General features: G+C 44.0%; 1 protein-coding gene across 4 annotated transcripts in view; it reads right to left on the minus strand.

Annotated features, from left to right (window-relative positions):
• Positions 1-1,728: 1,728 nt before the first annotated feature.
• Positions 1,729-17,469, minus strand: part of SLC35E3 (solute carrier family 35 member E3) — a 28,390-nt gene continuing 12,649 nt past the window's right edge. The window contains exon 5 of one of the 4 annotated variants that reach the window (XM_064590917.1): positions 1,729-1,932. In XM_064590917.1, the coding sequence (XP_064446987.1) occupies positions 1,746-1,932 (187 nt within the window). In that variant the 3' untranslated portion in view covers positions 1,729-1,745. Of the gene's footprint in view, positions 1,933-2,798; positions 2,818-13,662; positions 15,905-17,469 lie in introns of those variants that run through there. The other 3 variants (XM_064590921.1, XM_064590918.1, XM_045873008.3) reach the window with 3 other exon arrangements.

Here is a 17,469-nt window from a genome sequence, read left to right on the forward strand (position 1 = left end):
CACCACAAAAAAAAAAAAAAAAGAAAGAATTATGCGAGGTGATGGAGGCATTAGTTAAGGCTATGGGGGTAATCATACCACAACACGTACGTGTATCAAAGCTGTACGTTTGTATAGCTTACACCTGCATAATGTTATATATAGTTGTCCTATAATTGAGATAAACTATATCTCAATAAAAATAAAAGATAAAAAATAAAAGCAAGTGAAAAAAAGATAGATTAATGGATACATATTTACCAGAGTACCAATTTACTTGTTTTCTGATATATTTTCTAAATCAGCAGCTGTTTAAAACATGTATTTCTAAAATTTCAGTAAAAACAATATTATATAAATTGTGCAAATAAATCACTTGAAATTTAAGTAGAGTCTTTATCATGATTAAAAATTAAGTTAAAAAAAAAGTAAACTAGAATCTAGACCAGAATGTTGCCCAGCATGGGTGAAAACAGTCATCTAGCTCAACGTAAAGAGAGAAATCCTGTGTGACCAATCAAGTCATGAGCTTCTTCAATTATCACTGCAATCCTATCTGCTAGGTATCAAAATATTTTAAGCAGGAATTTGGCTGTGGTCCTTAATTCATATATTTAACAAATCTGTACTGGCACAATGCAAGGCATTTGAAAGGTCACCTGATCAAAATGAAAAGTCCTGGGGTGCCTGGATGGCTCAGTCCGTTAAGAGTCTGCCTTCGGCTCAGGTCATGATCCCAGGGTCCTGGCACTGAGCCCCATGTTGGGCTCCCTGCTCAGTGGGGAGCCTGCCTCTCCCTCTCCTGGTCCCTCTGCCCCTCCCCTTGCTCTTGCTCTCTCTCAAATAAATAAATAAAATCTTAAAAAAATAAAAAATATTAAAAAAGAAAAAGTCCTTGCGTTTTGGGAGCTTGCAGTGCAGTAAAAGAGAAAGACTACAAACAAATATCTAATTGCAAATTGGGATGAAGCTTTAGAAGGAAGAGAACTGGGTTCTTAAAAGAGAGACTAAAAGGGGCATCTGGACAGAGAAGTAGATACAGACTCCCTGAGATCTGCATGAAGGGGAGTTCCACAAACAGAGGGTGGGGACAGCTTTGCAGGCAGACGGAAACTCTGACGGAGACACCATAACTAATAATCACTCAATTAGTCATAAGGCTGCAGTGTATAATAGGTGATATATTAACAAGAAAATTCTTGCTCCTATATGTGTTATTGCGTAACATTTTAGTATTTTGCATATGGCCATGTTCTCTGGCCTTTAGATTGAAGGCTCTGTGATGAAAGGAAATGTCTTCCATTTACTTCCATTTTTCTGGGTTAGTACAGAGTACTACATGCAGAAGACTCTTAACTCATGCTGCCAAATGCATAGAGGACTATTTCTTTGAGACTACCTCGTTGGGAAAGTCCCCTTGGTTAGATTGCTTCACCAGGGATTTTGTATTCTTAGCATCTAACAGCATGTCTGTTATATTCAGTGCTCAATACATATTTGTGGAACCATGAAGAAAAGACCAAGTGAATGAATACATTTCTCACTACACTCACATGTCTATATCCATGTGTCCAATTAAACCACTCATTTAATCATTCAATCATTCAACAGATCATCACTGAACACACGCAGCGTGGCAGGCATTGTGCCAGTGTTGGGAGTACAAAGATGAGCAGAAACAGACAAGACTCTACCCTTGTGAAGCTTATAGTCTGTTAGGTATTACAAAAGTCAGAGGTAGAAAATTGATCAAGCATATTCTGTGTTTATTTTATTGCCAGGAGAGAGTTCCTTGATTTAACCACATAATTTCCAGAAGCTCCGAGCAGGATTCTTGGTGAACAGAATGCAGAGTCTACTATTAGGGCTGAGATGTAGACAACAAAAGGCTGGTGGACTGGCGTTGGTCTCTCAGTGAGGAATGTGGTTCCGTTGCAGGCCAGATGACAGTGCCTATAACAAGGGAGTAAATCTAACTTTTTGAGTTAGGTTTGCAGCTTCACCCAATGCCTGTGGATTGGAGCTGAGGGGAGTTGGGGGGGTAGGGGGGGTGGGCTGAGAAGAAGCAAAGCAGAGAAGATTCCATAAAGATTAAAGAGATGCTGCTGGGTCAGCGCAAACATCTCAAGAATATGACATGGGTGGTCTCACTGCCCTTGTTTGGGGTAAGGCTGTCCTTTCCTACCCAAGCTGACAGTGAGGTCCCCTTCCCTTCCCTCCTAGAGAGGGAATCTGCATAAGTTCGGCAGTAGGGCATTCGACTTTTGTGATCTCCTGACAGGACCGTGCAGAAGTTAGACAAATCCCTCCAACCAACCTGCGTCGCAGAGATAGAGAACCTGCCAGAGTGGATCATTCGGTTTCACAGCTCATTGCTCTTTATATCTCATTTAGAATAAGACAAAAGCTTCATAAAGATTCAATGCATCTGTGACTGCTCAAGTTGAGAGCGAAACTTTTCAGGGGAATTATTCAGAGAAACTCCTTTCCATTGAGCTACTGTTCTTTCCTCAAGTGACAGATGTGATGTGTCAGTGGCTCTGACAGCTTCCGGTTCTCCAGACCCAAAGTAGGAGGAATAAATTCTATACATTATATACCAAAAAAAAAAAAAAAAAGAAAAAAAAAGAAAGAAAGAAAGAAAAGAAAAGAAAAAGAGAAAAGAAAGAGGAAGAAAGAAAGAAAAGCTTTTTCATGCACTAACAAGGAAGTTTTTATCTATTGAGTGATTGTTTTCTCAAAAAGAGGCTCTAAAGATTAGAGGTTCTGTGGCCAAAACCCCTGGTGTTCTAGCTTTGTCACCACTTTCCTAGTCTCAGCATGCGTCGGTTTCCTCATCTGTAAAATGGGGATAACAGGATTGTTAGAAGGATTAAACAAGTTAGTACATATACTATTATAATTTTTAATGATAAGAATATGGAATCCCCCTTGAAGGAACCACAGGGGTCATAAAAAATACTGCCATTATCCAGAACAGACTAATCTCTTTGTCTTTTTTTTTTTTGAGATTTATTTATTTTAGAGAGAGAAAGAGAGAGAGTGGAAACACAGGGAGGGAGAGAGAAACTTCAGCAGACTCCCTGCTGAGCTCAGAGCCCAACATGGGGCTTGATCTTAAGACTCTGAGATCATGACCTGAGGCGAAACCAAGAGTTGGGATGCTTAACTGCGCCACCCAGGGGCCCCTCTTCCTTAAATGCCAAGCTATTTCCTGCCTTGGGGCTTTGGTCCTTGCTATATCACCTTTCCAGAAACCTCTTCCCCAGTCTTGGGCATGGCAGACCCCCTTCCACCCTTGAGTTCTTGGGTCAGAGGTCATCTCTTCAGAGAGGCCTCTTCCAAAGCAGCCCCTCCTCCATCCTTAGCTACTGTCTATCCCGTTCCCAGTGTTTATTCTCTTCACGGAATTGATCACACTCTGAAATCACCTTGTTTACTTCTCCCCTTGTTGGGCGTCTTCCGTCACTGGAACGCAAGCTCCACAGGGGCAGCGGCCATGACATCCTGAAAGCCTAGGGCAGCGCGTCACCAAGCTTCGAGTGAACCTCTTGCAAGGGTCGTGTGAGGGCAAAACTCTTCATAATAATACTAAGACTTGATTGGCTTTGCACTGACACGTGCGGACCAACTGACGGTGAGAAGACAAGGGTGGGCAAAACTCCTGGCCCCGGCTGTACCAGCCGTCACCGCATTATTCTTCACTACCGTGCCCTCCCGTGACACAACAAAAGCCAGTTTCACTTAAGAGTCACTTAACAAAGTCCTTGAAGAACAGTCACAATGATTCATATTATGTAGTCCCGACCCTTGAATACAGGACTTTTCAGGAGCCTGGGTGATACAAAGTACACAGAGCACTGGGGCTGGGCCCTGACGTAGGCATGCGGGGACCTCAAGGAAGAGCTCTCCCCTCGTCGAGTTGTGAACTGCAGTTTTCATGGGACACCATTGTTTCTTGAAAGAACAGTGACGAACTATGGGCAGAAGCACAGAAGGAAAGATGCGGTTTTGAGAGCTAACTGCTTAGGGCTGATCGCATCTAATAGGTGACCAGCACTATTTTACCCACTGGTAACAGACACGTTTTCTGCTCTCTGGAAGCTTCTAAGAGAATAAAGAGTCGAGGTCAGGATGGAGATTTGCCTCATATTTGAAGCAAAGGGCTAGGAGGAGAAAAAGAGTTCAAAAGGAAACCATTTAGGAAACGCATTAATTAAAGTAACATCTCTGTGAACCACTATTGTTTATTATTAGCAAAGCAGAGTGGTTAACGGCTCTAGGCCAAAATGGAGAAACGATCCTCTATAACTGGAACCATAATCGTTTTTGTTTTTTTTTTTTCAGCAAAAGGAGATTCGACTTATACTGATACTTTAAGGATCTTGCTTTTTTCCTTTTACAGAGAATCCTTGCTCATCCAGAGAATGTTCACCATGAGAACATTCAGAATTAATTGGCAAGCGGCGGTATCGGATACCCGATTACAAATACTCTGTCAGATTTATAACGAGAATTATGATTAACTTTTCACCCTTGTGCCATATACATTGTTCATTCCCAAAGTCACTTAAGTTTATATATTGCAGTCACAAATCTTATACTTTTAAAATAATGCTCTTGATAAACTCCTCTTGAATTTCTCTTCCCCCAAAGATTTTCGCCACAACCACAGTTTAAACAAGGCTTCCCTGCTCTCTCCCCTCTGTGTCCTGACTGTGCATTCATTCCGTGTTGGCCCAGAGTCTGGGTCTGCTCCCTCTGAACCAGTGCTTGAAGACGTAAATGCTGGAGAAGACAAGCCTCCGTTTCAGAGGCTGAGGGCAGCATACTGCATTCCTTCAATCTTAGGTCTGATGGAAAAAGTTCTCTAACCCAAAAATAAGCAAAGCTGTCAGAAGAGCATATAGAAACTTTTAAATTTTTTTTTAAAGATTTTATTTATTTATTTGACAGAGAGAGACACAGCGAGAGAGGGAACACAAGCAGGGGGAGTGGGAGAGGGAGAAGCAGGCTTCCCGCCGAGCAGGGAGCCCGATGTAGGGCTCTATCCCAGGACTCTGGGATCATGACCTGAGCCGAAGGCAGACGCTTAACGAATGAGCCACCCAGGCGCCCTGAAACTTTTAAATTTTTAACAAAAAGTGTGACTTTAGAAATTACGCATTGAGAAGATTTTAAAACAAAATTTAGAACTAATGTAAAGAAAAAGAGTAACTCATCTAGGATAAGCCAGATGTCCTGCCTTAGGAATAATACTAGAAATGACAGAAATTTTGGGCACCTGACTGGCTCAGCCAGAAGAACACACGACTCTTGATCTCAGGGTCTTGAGTTTGAGCCCCACATTGAGTGTAGAGATTACTTAAAAAATAAACGTAAAAAAAAAAGATAGAAACTGGGGCCAAAGAAGTGGCCCAAAACGTCTCCCTTGCTCACGCCCTTTATGCTTAGTGGCAACCCATATTTATTTATTAATCACATTTATTTTTTTATTCTTTTAACTTTCCTGAGAAGTTCTGCAAACAGCTTCATCAGGTCCCTGCTCCTGAGCTGTTCTCCTTCTCATATGATGCTTGCTTCCATCCTTTCTGGATCCAGGCACACATCTTGGACAAAGACTGTGGTCCTACTCCTTCTCATCCCACCTGTACTGCCATCCAGAGCCTCCGTGAAGCTACAAGATCACCGGGTCCAATAACTGTACCTTGAAATCTACATCTGTCAGCGGATAGGTTCCGATCCTTCACCTGCCACCTGTTTCTGGCGCATCCAGAATGGAAGGAAGAAAGACAGAATGAAAGACGGGGAGACAAGGAGGGCAATGCCAGGGCACGAGAAGCTCTCGCAATTTTTAGTGGGTAATTCAGCCCTGAATTTTTTTTTTTTTTTAAGATTTTATTTATTTATTTGAGAGAGAGAGAATGAGAGAGAAAGAACACATGAGAGGGGATAGGGTCAGAGGGCGAAGCAGACTCCCTGCCGAGCAGGGAGCCCGATGCGGGACTCGATCCAGGGACTCCAGGATCATGACCTGAACTGAAGGCAGTCGCTTAACCAACTGAGCTACCCAGGCGCCCCAGCCCTGAATTTTAACAAGAGCTCTCTTATTCCTCCCACTCCCCCTCTGCTTTCCCTTCTCTAAAGCGACAGTGAGGTTCGGGGGGATTCTTAAGGGAATTAGTAAGAACAGCTATAAGGAGGGGCGCCTGGGTGGCTCAGTTGGTTAAGCGACTGCCTTCGGCTCGGGTCATGATCCTGGAGTCCCGGGATCGAGTCCCGCATCGGGCTCCCCGCTCGGCGGGGAGTCTGCTTCTCCCTCTGACCCTCCTCCCTCTCATGCTCTCTCTATCTCATTCTCTCTCTCAAATAAATAAATAAAATCTTTAAAAAAAAAAAAAAGAACAGCTATAAGGAGATGCATGTATTCAGTGCCTGGCTCTATTCATGGCAGTCAGTAAAACAGATCCCTATCTCTGTGAAGCTTACATCCTGGTGGGAGGGGGCAAGAGTAAACAATATATGAGCACATGAAAATGGTACAATGTAAAGATACATGTTCTATGGGATAAAGAAAAAGTGGGGCAGGGGCAGGAGATTTCAGAGTGCTGGGGGAGAAGGTGAGGTACTCTGCAGTAATAAGATCAGGATAAGCCTCACGGAAAATGTGAGGTTTTGAGGGAAGTCTAGAATGGAGAGAGAGTTAGCCACAGAGACAATGGGAAAGAGCTTTCCCCGCAGAGCCTGAGCAAACCCCCCAAGGTGGGAGTGTGGCTGGAGTGCGCGGCGACAGCATGAAGTCCTGGTGGCAGGGGCAGAGGAGGCGGGGAAGGGTGAGAAAAGAGCTCCTGTACTATACGGCCTGAGGCTGCTGGGAGGATTTGACTCTGGGTACAACGGGGGCGCCATTATGTGACTTCAAGCAGAGGCATGACAGGGCAGGCCAACTCTAGCTGCTGCACGGTGAACTGTGGGCAGTTCAGGTAAACGTGGGGAGATCCTTTAGGAGACCATCAGAGTAGCGGTGGAGATGGTGTGAAGAGGTTGGATTCTGGCTGTTTGGAAGGCAGAGCCAACCAGCCTGCCAGGGTGGGTAAGAAGGTGAGAAAAAGAGAAATGTCAGTAACAACTTCAAGATTTTTCATCTGATGGGATGCCTGGGTGGCTCAGTTGGTTAAGCAGCTGCCTTCAGCTCAGGTCATGATCCCAGGGTCCTGGGATCAAGTCCCGCATCGGGCTCCCTGCTAAGCAGGGAGCCTGCTTCTCCCTCTGCTTGCCACTCCTCCTGCTTGTGATCTTCCTCTCTCTCTCTCTGACAAATAAATAAATAAAATCTTTAAAAAAAAAAAAAAGATTTTTCATCTGAGCAAATGCTAAGATAATGTTGTGGACAAAGGGGTTTGGGGTCGGGGAAGAGCAGTTCAGTTTGAGAGATCTCTTAGACCTCCTAGTGGAGATGTTGAGTAGGCCATCAGATAAATGAGTTAGAGGTGAGATGCCCCAATCTTATTGCCCCACAGTCTTCTTGTCCCTCCACTAAACTCCCTGGCTCTAGTGGGCCGGAGAGGTCTGGGAATTCAAAGGCCCTAACATAAGACCCATTTTAAGCCACGTAACCAAGAGGCCAGTCTGAGTGAACCACAAAGCTCCTCATAATCAAATCACTTTGTGGCCAAAACTCTGGCACTTTCTCCCCAGATGGGGAGAAGCAATCCTCCAACTGTTTGGAAACCAGTTTTTTACTTTCAATCCATTGCAGGCTGATACTTTTATAAAATACAAAGTCAAATGGCTGGCTGTCATGGTAATATCAAAGTGCTAATAAAGTTTCACAACACTTACTCTCAACTTCTGACCTTTGTTTGAACGGGTAAGAAACTGTTCATGGACTCACACTGATCCATACCTTAAGTGGCACTAGTCCAGAAAACTGTTATCAGATGCGTGATCCCGTAGTTCGTAAACCCTGCAATGGTCATTCTTTGAAGAACATTTCTAGCATGTTCCAGATGAACATCTTGACTTCCTTTGATTTCTCTGATCCCTTAGAGTAGGGGAAATTTAGATTACTCTACTTGAATCTTCCACCGGGAAAGAGGGTGAGGCCAAGGTTGGGTTAGAATGGAAACAAACATGATGACATTTGAGTACCCATGATGACAGGACTTGTCATACTTCCATGGGGCCACACAGTGCAGTGTTGGGGGAGGAGAGGACAAAAGTTGTAGCCCATAGTCTCCTCGGCAAAATCCCTGAGTTTCAGAACAGCATTGAGCTTTCCAGAGGTAAGAGAGATTCACAGGCTTGACATCCCTGTGAGGAATGCTATTTGAGTGCAGGCACTGGATATCCTGATATTCTTTATTTCAGAAAAATGGTCCTGTGTTTGGCTGAAGAGTTTTCCATGACAATCACTTCATTTCTTCCCAGCACACAGGCTCTCACTAATATCCACAGTCCTATGTGTGTGGGCAGTGGGAGGCCCTCTAGTGAAACTCCATTCTCCTATGATTTTATGGAAGTCTTAGAGCATTACTAGGAAGTTTTTCCTTGGTCCTCTCATAGAGTATCTATAGAACCTTCCAAGATGGAGGCATAACCTTTAAGTCATTGGTGAGAGTGCTTTCTTGATCTACCAACTCAACTTGAAGAATTGGGGGAAATACTGGGAATGAGGTACTTACTGAATAAGTATAAGGCTGGGGCTGGGGCAAGGGGAGTACTGGGTAATTAGGGATGATCAAAATCAAGGAGCAAAAAGACGACAGTGGAGGGCCAGGTAGAATATATCCCACCTAACTGGAAAGTTTCTTCCTGTTAGAACTGGTTCACTCACCCCAAGGCACCAATAGCTTCAGGTATGGACTCCATCTATGTGTCCCCATGTCCACCAAACGATTTCTTCTCTCCCGTCCACCTGGCCCCTAGGGTTTGGTGTTCTATGGACTGCAAAGATGGCCGGGGTCAGGCTAGCAAGTACTCTAGTTTTGTCTTTAACCAACTGCATTCACCTGTTTCTTCCTGGGTTTTAAAGTCTAACAGAGCAAGTCCTCCATTCCTGCCCCTTTCACCCTCAAATTCTCATTGTTATACCTTCAGCAGCAAGTAGCAATTAAAAGTGGCTTAAACTAATAAGGGTTTACTTTTCATCTAGAACAAGAAGCCTGGAAACAGGTACCTAATGGCCTTGTTTTAGCAGCTCAGCACTTTCAGATCAGGTTCTCGTCAACTCTCCTCTACCAATTAGTACAAGTCTAGACATCCACAGCTACATTCAAGGCAGGAAAAGGCAGTGCTGGCCACATCTGCCCCTTTTAGCAGGAAAGCAAAACACTCCCCAGAAATCCTCAGCGATCTCCAATCACATTTCACTGGCGAGATCTTACACGACTATCTCTAACTATGTGGCAACATGGTGAAAAGAAAATTTAGCATTTCTACCCTCTGGAGTAGAAGCAAAGAATGGGAATGGGTGTTTGGTTAGGAAACCAACCGTGTTTCCACAGCATTTTTTGCCTTTTTTTTTTTCTCTGTATAACTTTTTGTTAAATTGTATAAAACATCCTGATTCTGGCAAATATGGTCAGCGAGCCACTCCATGACTAAGAACTCTAGTCCAAAGAGGTTAGTCTTTCTTCTACAGTCCAGGCAGAGAAAGACCTGGAGAGTCTGATCGTTCCCATAGTAAATCCCAGTTTGGGAGACCCCAAATCTCAACAGACTAATTGATTTTGAGCCTCCCATCTCCTGGGAAGACCACTCCCCATCACTCTCCTATACCAAACCGCCAACACTAACTTTAAGTTGAGAGAAGGAGAATTGAGAAAACAGGAAACTGACTTTGGGGAGTGTAAGAACAAACAGGAAAAGGAAATTGAAAACATTTGTTTGATACAGATCATTTGATTGTAAAAGAAAAAATAATTTTGGAACACCTGGGTGGCTCAGTCATTTAAATGTCTGACTCTTGATTTCGGCTCAGATCATGATCTCAGGGTCATGAGATCGAGCCCCAAATTCAGGCTCCATGCTGGGGATGGAGCCTGTTTAAGGTTCTCCTTCTCCCTCACCCTCTGCTCCTCCCCAACCCCTGCTCTCTCTCTCAGAAAAAAACAAAATAACAAAACAAATAAAAAAAGAATTTTTATGGGTAATAAAAATTCAACATTTAAAAATGCATATGAACCTAAAGCTGCTCTAAAAAAATAAAGTCCTTAAAAAAAAAAAAAAAAAAAGGAGGGCATAATCCTGGCTGGTTAAATAAATAAGCAGTCTTGTTCTTGTGGCGTACATAGTATTTATGAGATTTTTAATTAAATAGAAAAATGCAAATTACTACGGTTTGGGTGATGTGCTGTTTTCCAAATTAAAAACTGCATATACAAAAAAAATCCCTCAAACAGCCATAAATAATTTGGTGCGTTGGCAATAATTTACCTTTTAAGGACTTCATATGAAGTGTGAAGCAATTTCGATAAATCAAAGGAAATCATATGTCCTCTAACATAACAAATATGAAAATAAATTACATTTAATGTTTTGCATTTTTTTTTAAGATTTTATTTATTTGACAGAGAGAGAGAGAGAGGGAGCACAAGTAGGCAGAGCGGCAGGCCGAGGGAGAGGGAGAAGCAGGCTTCCCGCGGAGCAGGGAGCCCGATGCAGGGCTCGATCCCAGGACCCTGGAATCATGACCTGAGCTGAAGGCAGACGCTTAACGACTGAGCCACCCAGGCGCCCCTTGCATATACTTTCTAAAAACAATCCACCAGTAAAAAAAAATGCACATGAACAAGAAGAGTTCTTACAAGGGTCAAACAAAACCTTTCTCGTTTAATCAAATCTGTTCTCAACATAAACAAATGAGAAATCGAAATTTTAATCTGAAAAAGCAGAACCAGGGGATTTTGGAGATGAAGAGTCCCTTGGAAATCATCTGGATCTAAGCCCTCATTTTGTAGATGAGGAAACTGAGAACCAAGAGTCAAGCAAGATAGGCCACAGTCAAAGGCTGTCTATGTGATGGCAGAGGCTGGGCCTGAACCCACGATCCTGGCGTCCAGGCTCACCCATTCCACCGAGCCGCACTAGCTCCAGACTGGACTGGTCTTTTTCTTGGCAGGGTTATCTTGCAGTAATAGAAACCAAAAATGCATAACTGATCATCCCTTAGTGGGCTTGCGAACTTTTTTTTTTTCCCAGAGCATGCTGGCAGTTGGTAAAAGTAACTGTTGATCTTATTAATAGCAACCCATATTTCAAAAATACCTTCAGGAGCGAAAAAGGAAACTCCTCCTCAGGACCACACATCATCCCTGCTACAGAAAGAAGTACGTGCACTACTTGCAGAGTTACTCAGGGTATTTGGCGCTTTACAATTTTACTTATAATAAATTACCATTATGGTCAGTCGTAGACTCACACACAAAAAGCCCCCTGCTCATGTCAACCAGCACTCAGGATCGCATGCTGCAACAGCAACAGAGTTGTCGATACTCGAGGATTCCGTATGTTCTCACACGCTGACCGGGCCCTCTCCAATCTGCATTTGCTACCATCACTCCGCGGAAACGGCCTTACTAAGGTCAACAGTGAATTGCCAGCAAACGCAATGGTTATTTTTCTGTGCACATCTACCTGAACCTCTCAGCACTGCTGTCACATCTGCCCACCCTCTCTCCCATTACCTTAGCCTCGGCTCCCTCCTATCTCTTTTTCTTCCTTCTCAGAACTATATTCCTTCACCGGTGTTTGCCGGGGTTCCTCACGGCTCGGCTGTAAATGGTCTTCTTGTTTTATACGGGCCTCCTAGGCAGGCCCATCCTGATCTGTGTTTTCATCCGTATCAGTCACTCCCTGTAAACTCTCCACGTACTATCTCCATTCCAACTAAAACATTTCCTGACTTCTAGACCTGTGTATCTGATTATTTGATTAACTTTTTTTTTTTAAAGATTTTATTTATTTGACAGAGAGAGACACAGCGAGAGAGGGAACACAAGCAGGGGGAGTGGGAGAGGGAGAAGCAGGCTTCCCGCCGAGCAGGGAGCCCGATGCGGGGCTCGATCCCAGGACCCTGGAATCAGGACCTGAGCCGAAGGCAGACGCTCAACGACTGAGCCACCCAGGCGCCCTGATTAACATTTTTTAACTGGATGTCTCAAAGATGCCTCAAAATCAAGATGGCTATGTATTAACTCATCATCTTCCTCCTTCCCTTGCCACCCCTTGTCTTGTGTTTCTTAACTCACAGAATGGCACCATTCTCTCTCAGCGACACCAACCAGATCCAGGAATGAGTGTGATTCCTGACTTCACCTCCTCCGGTGCCCTCCATTTCCAATCCATCTCCAGCCGGGTTGATGCCATCTACTAAATTCGCTTGGATCTGTCCACGTCTATCATCTTGCCACCGCCACCAGCCCTCCAAGCTATCACATCTCAGTACAACGTCTCCCAGATGGGTCTCCTAGCATCCCTCCGGTTCGCCTTCATTAGTTTCAACACAAAGGGGTTGACTGCGACAACACTCAGAACACTCCCTCTTGCTCATACTAGATTCCTAACATGCCTGCAAGGTGTTCTATGGTCCGAGGCCAGCCTTCCTTTCCTCTCATGCCACACCATACCTCCCCTCCCTGAAATGTAGCCTCTCTATTCCGTCCTGTTAGCAGTTCCACTCATCATAATTCCTCCAACCAATGGGCCTTTGCATGTGCTATTCCTTTTCACCAGAATGCAATCCCCTCCCTTTACTTATCTAACGTCCATAATTCCATCAGAGCTCAGCTCAGTCATCTTTTCCTCATGGACACCTTCACTGACAGCCAATTCTGGGCCACATTCTCATTATATGCTCTAGAGAATTATGTTTTTAGCATTTATCTGAATATGTCATCATAAATACACTTTGTTTTTATTTCATTAATGTCTATCTTTTCTACTAGATAGAGGTTTAAGATCATAGGGCATACAGGGCTGTTTTGGCACAGGGCCTCGTAGAAGGTCTGGCACATATGTTCAGTAAACTTCTGCTGAGTGAATGAAATTATCATTATATTCCTGAGCTTAGCAAGTATAACCCAGTTCAAGTTTGGAAACAGAAATGCAAAACAGAATATATCTAATAAAACTGGTCTCCATTCTTTTAATCGACTTTCACCTTTGGCCATTCTGTACATTCATTCACCTAACAACTATTTACCGATGGAGTCAATGTGGAATGTCCGATGAATGCTGTTGCTTTTATTTTTCAAAGATTTTATTTATTTATTTGTCAGGGAGAGAGAGCACAAGCAGGGGGAGCAGAAGGCAGAGGGAGAAGCAGGCTCTCTGCTGAGCAGGGAGCCCGACGCGGGACTCGATCCCAGGACCCTGGGATCATGATCTGAGCCGAAGGCAGACACTTAACCAACTAAGCCACCCAGACACCCCAAAGATTTTATTTTTTTTAAGTAATCTCTACACCCAACATGGGGCTCGAACGCAGAACCCCAAGATCAAGAGTTGCATGTTCCACTGACTGAGCCAGCCAGGTGCCCCTGGGTTATTTTAAAATAACATGAGAATTTTGTTTTATTAGATTCTACACTTTTGGGAGCTGGTCAGACCAGCATTACCACTGCAAATACACACAGATGCTATCCTTCTTTCACTGGTTCCAAAAAGTTCTGACACACAACATGAAAGTAAAAATATCAGGTTCTCTTTATTTGTAACAGATAAAAACTGAAGTTCGGCCATTTAACATAGAATTAAAACCCAGCACAGTTACATCTGTAACAAAAGGACAGTGGGTGTTCATCCACGGCACTGTTTCTGGTTTGTTTCTGTGACTGGGCCTGGTCATTTCCCCGAGGGATTTCCTTTTCAGTGCGCAGATCATCTTCAGGACAAAAAACGTTGATCAGACTCCAGTTCCAGTACATATTTTATTCACTTCTATATACACATACCCTTACCCTATCTTGCTCCAGTCTTTTTATTGCATTCCTATTGACAGCAGTCATTTATTATAACCCGCCCCAACATTGATTATACCCCCCAAGTATTTATAGTTAAAAGAATTTCCACATAGCACAAATCAACTCAGCTGTCTGTGTGCAGAAGTCATATAATCCTCACTGCATAGAAATACTTTTCTCCAGCTTTGGGGAAATAATTAGATATTAAACACACACAGAGAACATTTCTTAGACAAACATAATGCCTGAGACTCATCTGGTAAGACAGATTGCTTCATAATTCTTAACACAATAAAATATATCTTTAGAAACTGAGAACCAAAGAATATTTAAAACAAAAACAGAAGATCACACATACTGGTCACCTGATAACTGACCGATAGTTTGAAATTCTGTCAAAACAGATTTTCAGTGAGGCTTTTCCTTTCAAACAGGCCAGGAAAAAAAAAAAAAACCCTAAAAGGTCTATTTTTTTATATGTGGCTCTTTGTCTTAAGAGTTGTTTTTTCATTTAAAGTTTATATGTAATATTTTTAAAAGATTTATTACAAGAGGGACTGTCTCAGTCAATTTATCGTGAGAAGTTAACAACAGCTTTTAATGCTCAACTATCAAGAAGCTGGAAGGCAGAAACACATTTTGCAAGGAAATGTGTGACACTACATTTCCTTAAGTGGAAACCCTGTATTTCCCTTGTAACCTAATTTTTAAAAATGATCCCTTTAAAAACTAATGGAACTGGGCAAATATTGACTATTTTTCTACTTCTCTTTAAAATCTTTCCTCATATTTTCACCAAGCTTCTCCTTAATGTTTGGATAGTATTTGCCCTGACTTGTTGCATGAAAATCTTCCTCAGCCACCCTAGAAAGAGAGTTCACTACAAAGCCTTTAGTGCCAAAGAAAGCTCCAGGCCTGCCTCCAATGTGGGAGGCAGGGGGTGATAGCAGGGAGGTGGTAGTAAGAAATGACCAACATGAAATGCTCGACAAGGCCAACAGAACAGGATAAGACACCTGCTCAGTTCCATGCATAGTCTCCTCTTTGGGCCATTTAAACATGCAGCTATTGTATTTTTCAATGTCACATACAGTTTCTAGAGTTCACTGAGAGCTCAGAAACAAGCGAACACCTATAGCAACCGTAGTTTTCTGGATAATGTGTAACTTCTTGTATCAATTTTCTACTGGAAATATGGTACTTTTAGATTTGGATTTTCTCTTAGGGTCTTCTCTCCTACACCTTGCTTTCTATGACTGATATTTCATTTCTGTAAGCGAAATAAGCAGGAAGTTGTACTAAACCAACTAAAAGAGAAATGCTAGATTTAAATTCTGACTTGAACGCTTTGGCTGAAATTATAAAAGAGCTCACACTGGGGGCCACCTATGAGCAAGCAGAGGAGTCCTCCCTGCCCTTCCTTAGAAGGGTATGGACACCTACAAACCACAACACATTGGTAGTACAGTGATCTGGATCCCTCTGTCACTATTATAGAACTTCAATTTCATGTATTTTATTTGGCATAATCAAGCCATCCTAGAGACTTCATATAATCAATCTTTGAAAAGAAGCAGGGAGCTGTGGTCTTAGAGGTACTCTAAAAGAGAAAGTCCTATTTATGAATAAAATGTCCTTTGTCCTACTTCTTGCAAACCATCATTCAATGGATTTTGCAATATAATTTTTTCTTCCTCTTTGAAAGTAACTTGCACACTGAATTAACACTTTTTTATCTTCTTGGGGTGGCTCTCTTTTCTCCACCAAAACCCAATTATGGACGCTGTACCAGTTTACTCTTACTTCCTTCCTGTTCACTGAGTTTCAAATGGGTATAGGCGAGAATGCCAAATAATGTGCATAACATGCCAAGACCCTGGTTAATTGACAATGGATCCTTAAATAAAACATATCCTCCAAATAAAGTAATGCAGAACTTGAAGTGTCCAAACATGTTATAGCTGAGTTTTTTGGCTAAGGAGCAACAAAACCAACGAGCTAGATTGTGATATCCACACATTCACACACACACACACACAGAGAAGGAAAAACAAGCTAGATGTTACATTCACACACACACGCACGCCCGCGAAGCCTTCCCGTGGCTGGAAGAACTGCAGGAAGCACCGATTGAGTCGCGCCCGCGCCCCCTGCCCCCCCCACCCCCGCCACCATATGAGAAACAAGAACTTTGGTCTGGGTCGATCCTAGTTTTCTCAGTAGGCTTCAGCAATAGTGACGGGAGACTACCTCAACTACCTCAACGCTCTCTCTCCAGAGAAGAGCAAAGGGGCTATGCTATAAGGTTGGAAAAGGAATTCAGAACAAGGCACAGAGAAGCTGTTTTGCCCAGCAATTTATGATTATGTTTTATAGTGCTATTTCTAATAAACTTCCCTTGGCAAATGAGGGAGATGTGTGTGGCACCAGATAGCAGACTCAAGGTAAACACATCCAGTATGCCTCAGTTTGGGAGGGAAAAGGGGCAAGGGGGGGGAGTGAGACTGAGCATCGGTGACACGCTGGGCGCCATGCTACCTGCGTGTGTCACCCCCTGTCATTAAGCATGACATTTACCCTCACTGACCGCAAGCCTCCGGCTCTGGCCTCCGCCGGCTCCTCCGGGGCAGGAGAGCGCCGGCCGCGTCACCAGGGGACCTGCGCTCGCCGGACCCACTGGACGGGGTTTCCGAGAGACAGAGGCCCGTCCCCGGGACGTTAATTCCACCCATTAGTAGACACGCTTCGTTTCCCATGGTGGGCTATCTCAAAGCACACTGGTTCTAACACTTCAGTGTTTCTTTACTCCTCAGCCTCTCTTTTAAAGTAGTTCATGCTCTGTGGAAGGTGGTTATACGAGAGGGAAGGCAAATTGAAAGAAAATTCTTCAGTGAGGTAAAAAAAAAAAAAAACATACACATTAAATTCAATGCAAAAGGAACGGTCTATACCCGGTACCTCCAATTCCCCTCTCTGCTCCAGTCAGGCTTTCCCCTCGACGCTCAGGAAGCTCTTGTCAGAACACGGGTGCCCTCCACCTTCCCGCGCCCCCTCCTCAATTCCCAGCCTTCCTAGGCGCGACCTGTCAGTGCCAATCAACACGGCCTCCCCCGGGGGGGCCTGTACGCCTTCCTTCCCCTGCCCCGGCCGCCCCTCCTCGGCCTCTGCCGCCAGCTCCCCTCAGCTCTGGAGCAGCCAACACGGACGTGACCCAGGACCCAATCTCTGGGCGGCTCTTCTTCTCCTACCTGTTTGCTCGGTGACCTGCACCAGCCTCACCGCTTTAAACAGCATCTACGCAGGACACCTGACTGTCCCTGGAAGAGCTGCGGCTGAGACCCCGACCCGGAACTCTCAGGCTTGTTCTCCCCCAACTCCCCAGCCCCAAACCTCCTCCGGGCTGTCCTATGTCAGCTGATGGCAGTGCCATCCTACCAGGCAGGCGCTCAGGCCCGAGCCACGTGAGCCAACCTGTTTCCTCTCCTATTCTCCACCTCCGCCTTGTCCGCAAAGCCCGTTGGTGCTA

This window comes from Mirounga angustirostris, unplaced genomic scaffold (assembly GCF_029215605.1).
Source record: "Mirounga angustirostris isolate CCGP_5_RB_7025 unplaced genomic scaffold, mMirAng1.0.hap1 SCAF_5, whole genome shotgun sequence".
Taxonomy (NCBI): Eukaryota; Metazoa; Chordata; class Mammalia; order Carnivora; family Phocidae; genus Mirounga; species Mirounga angustirostris.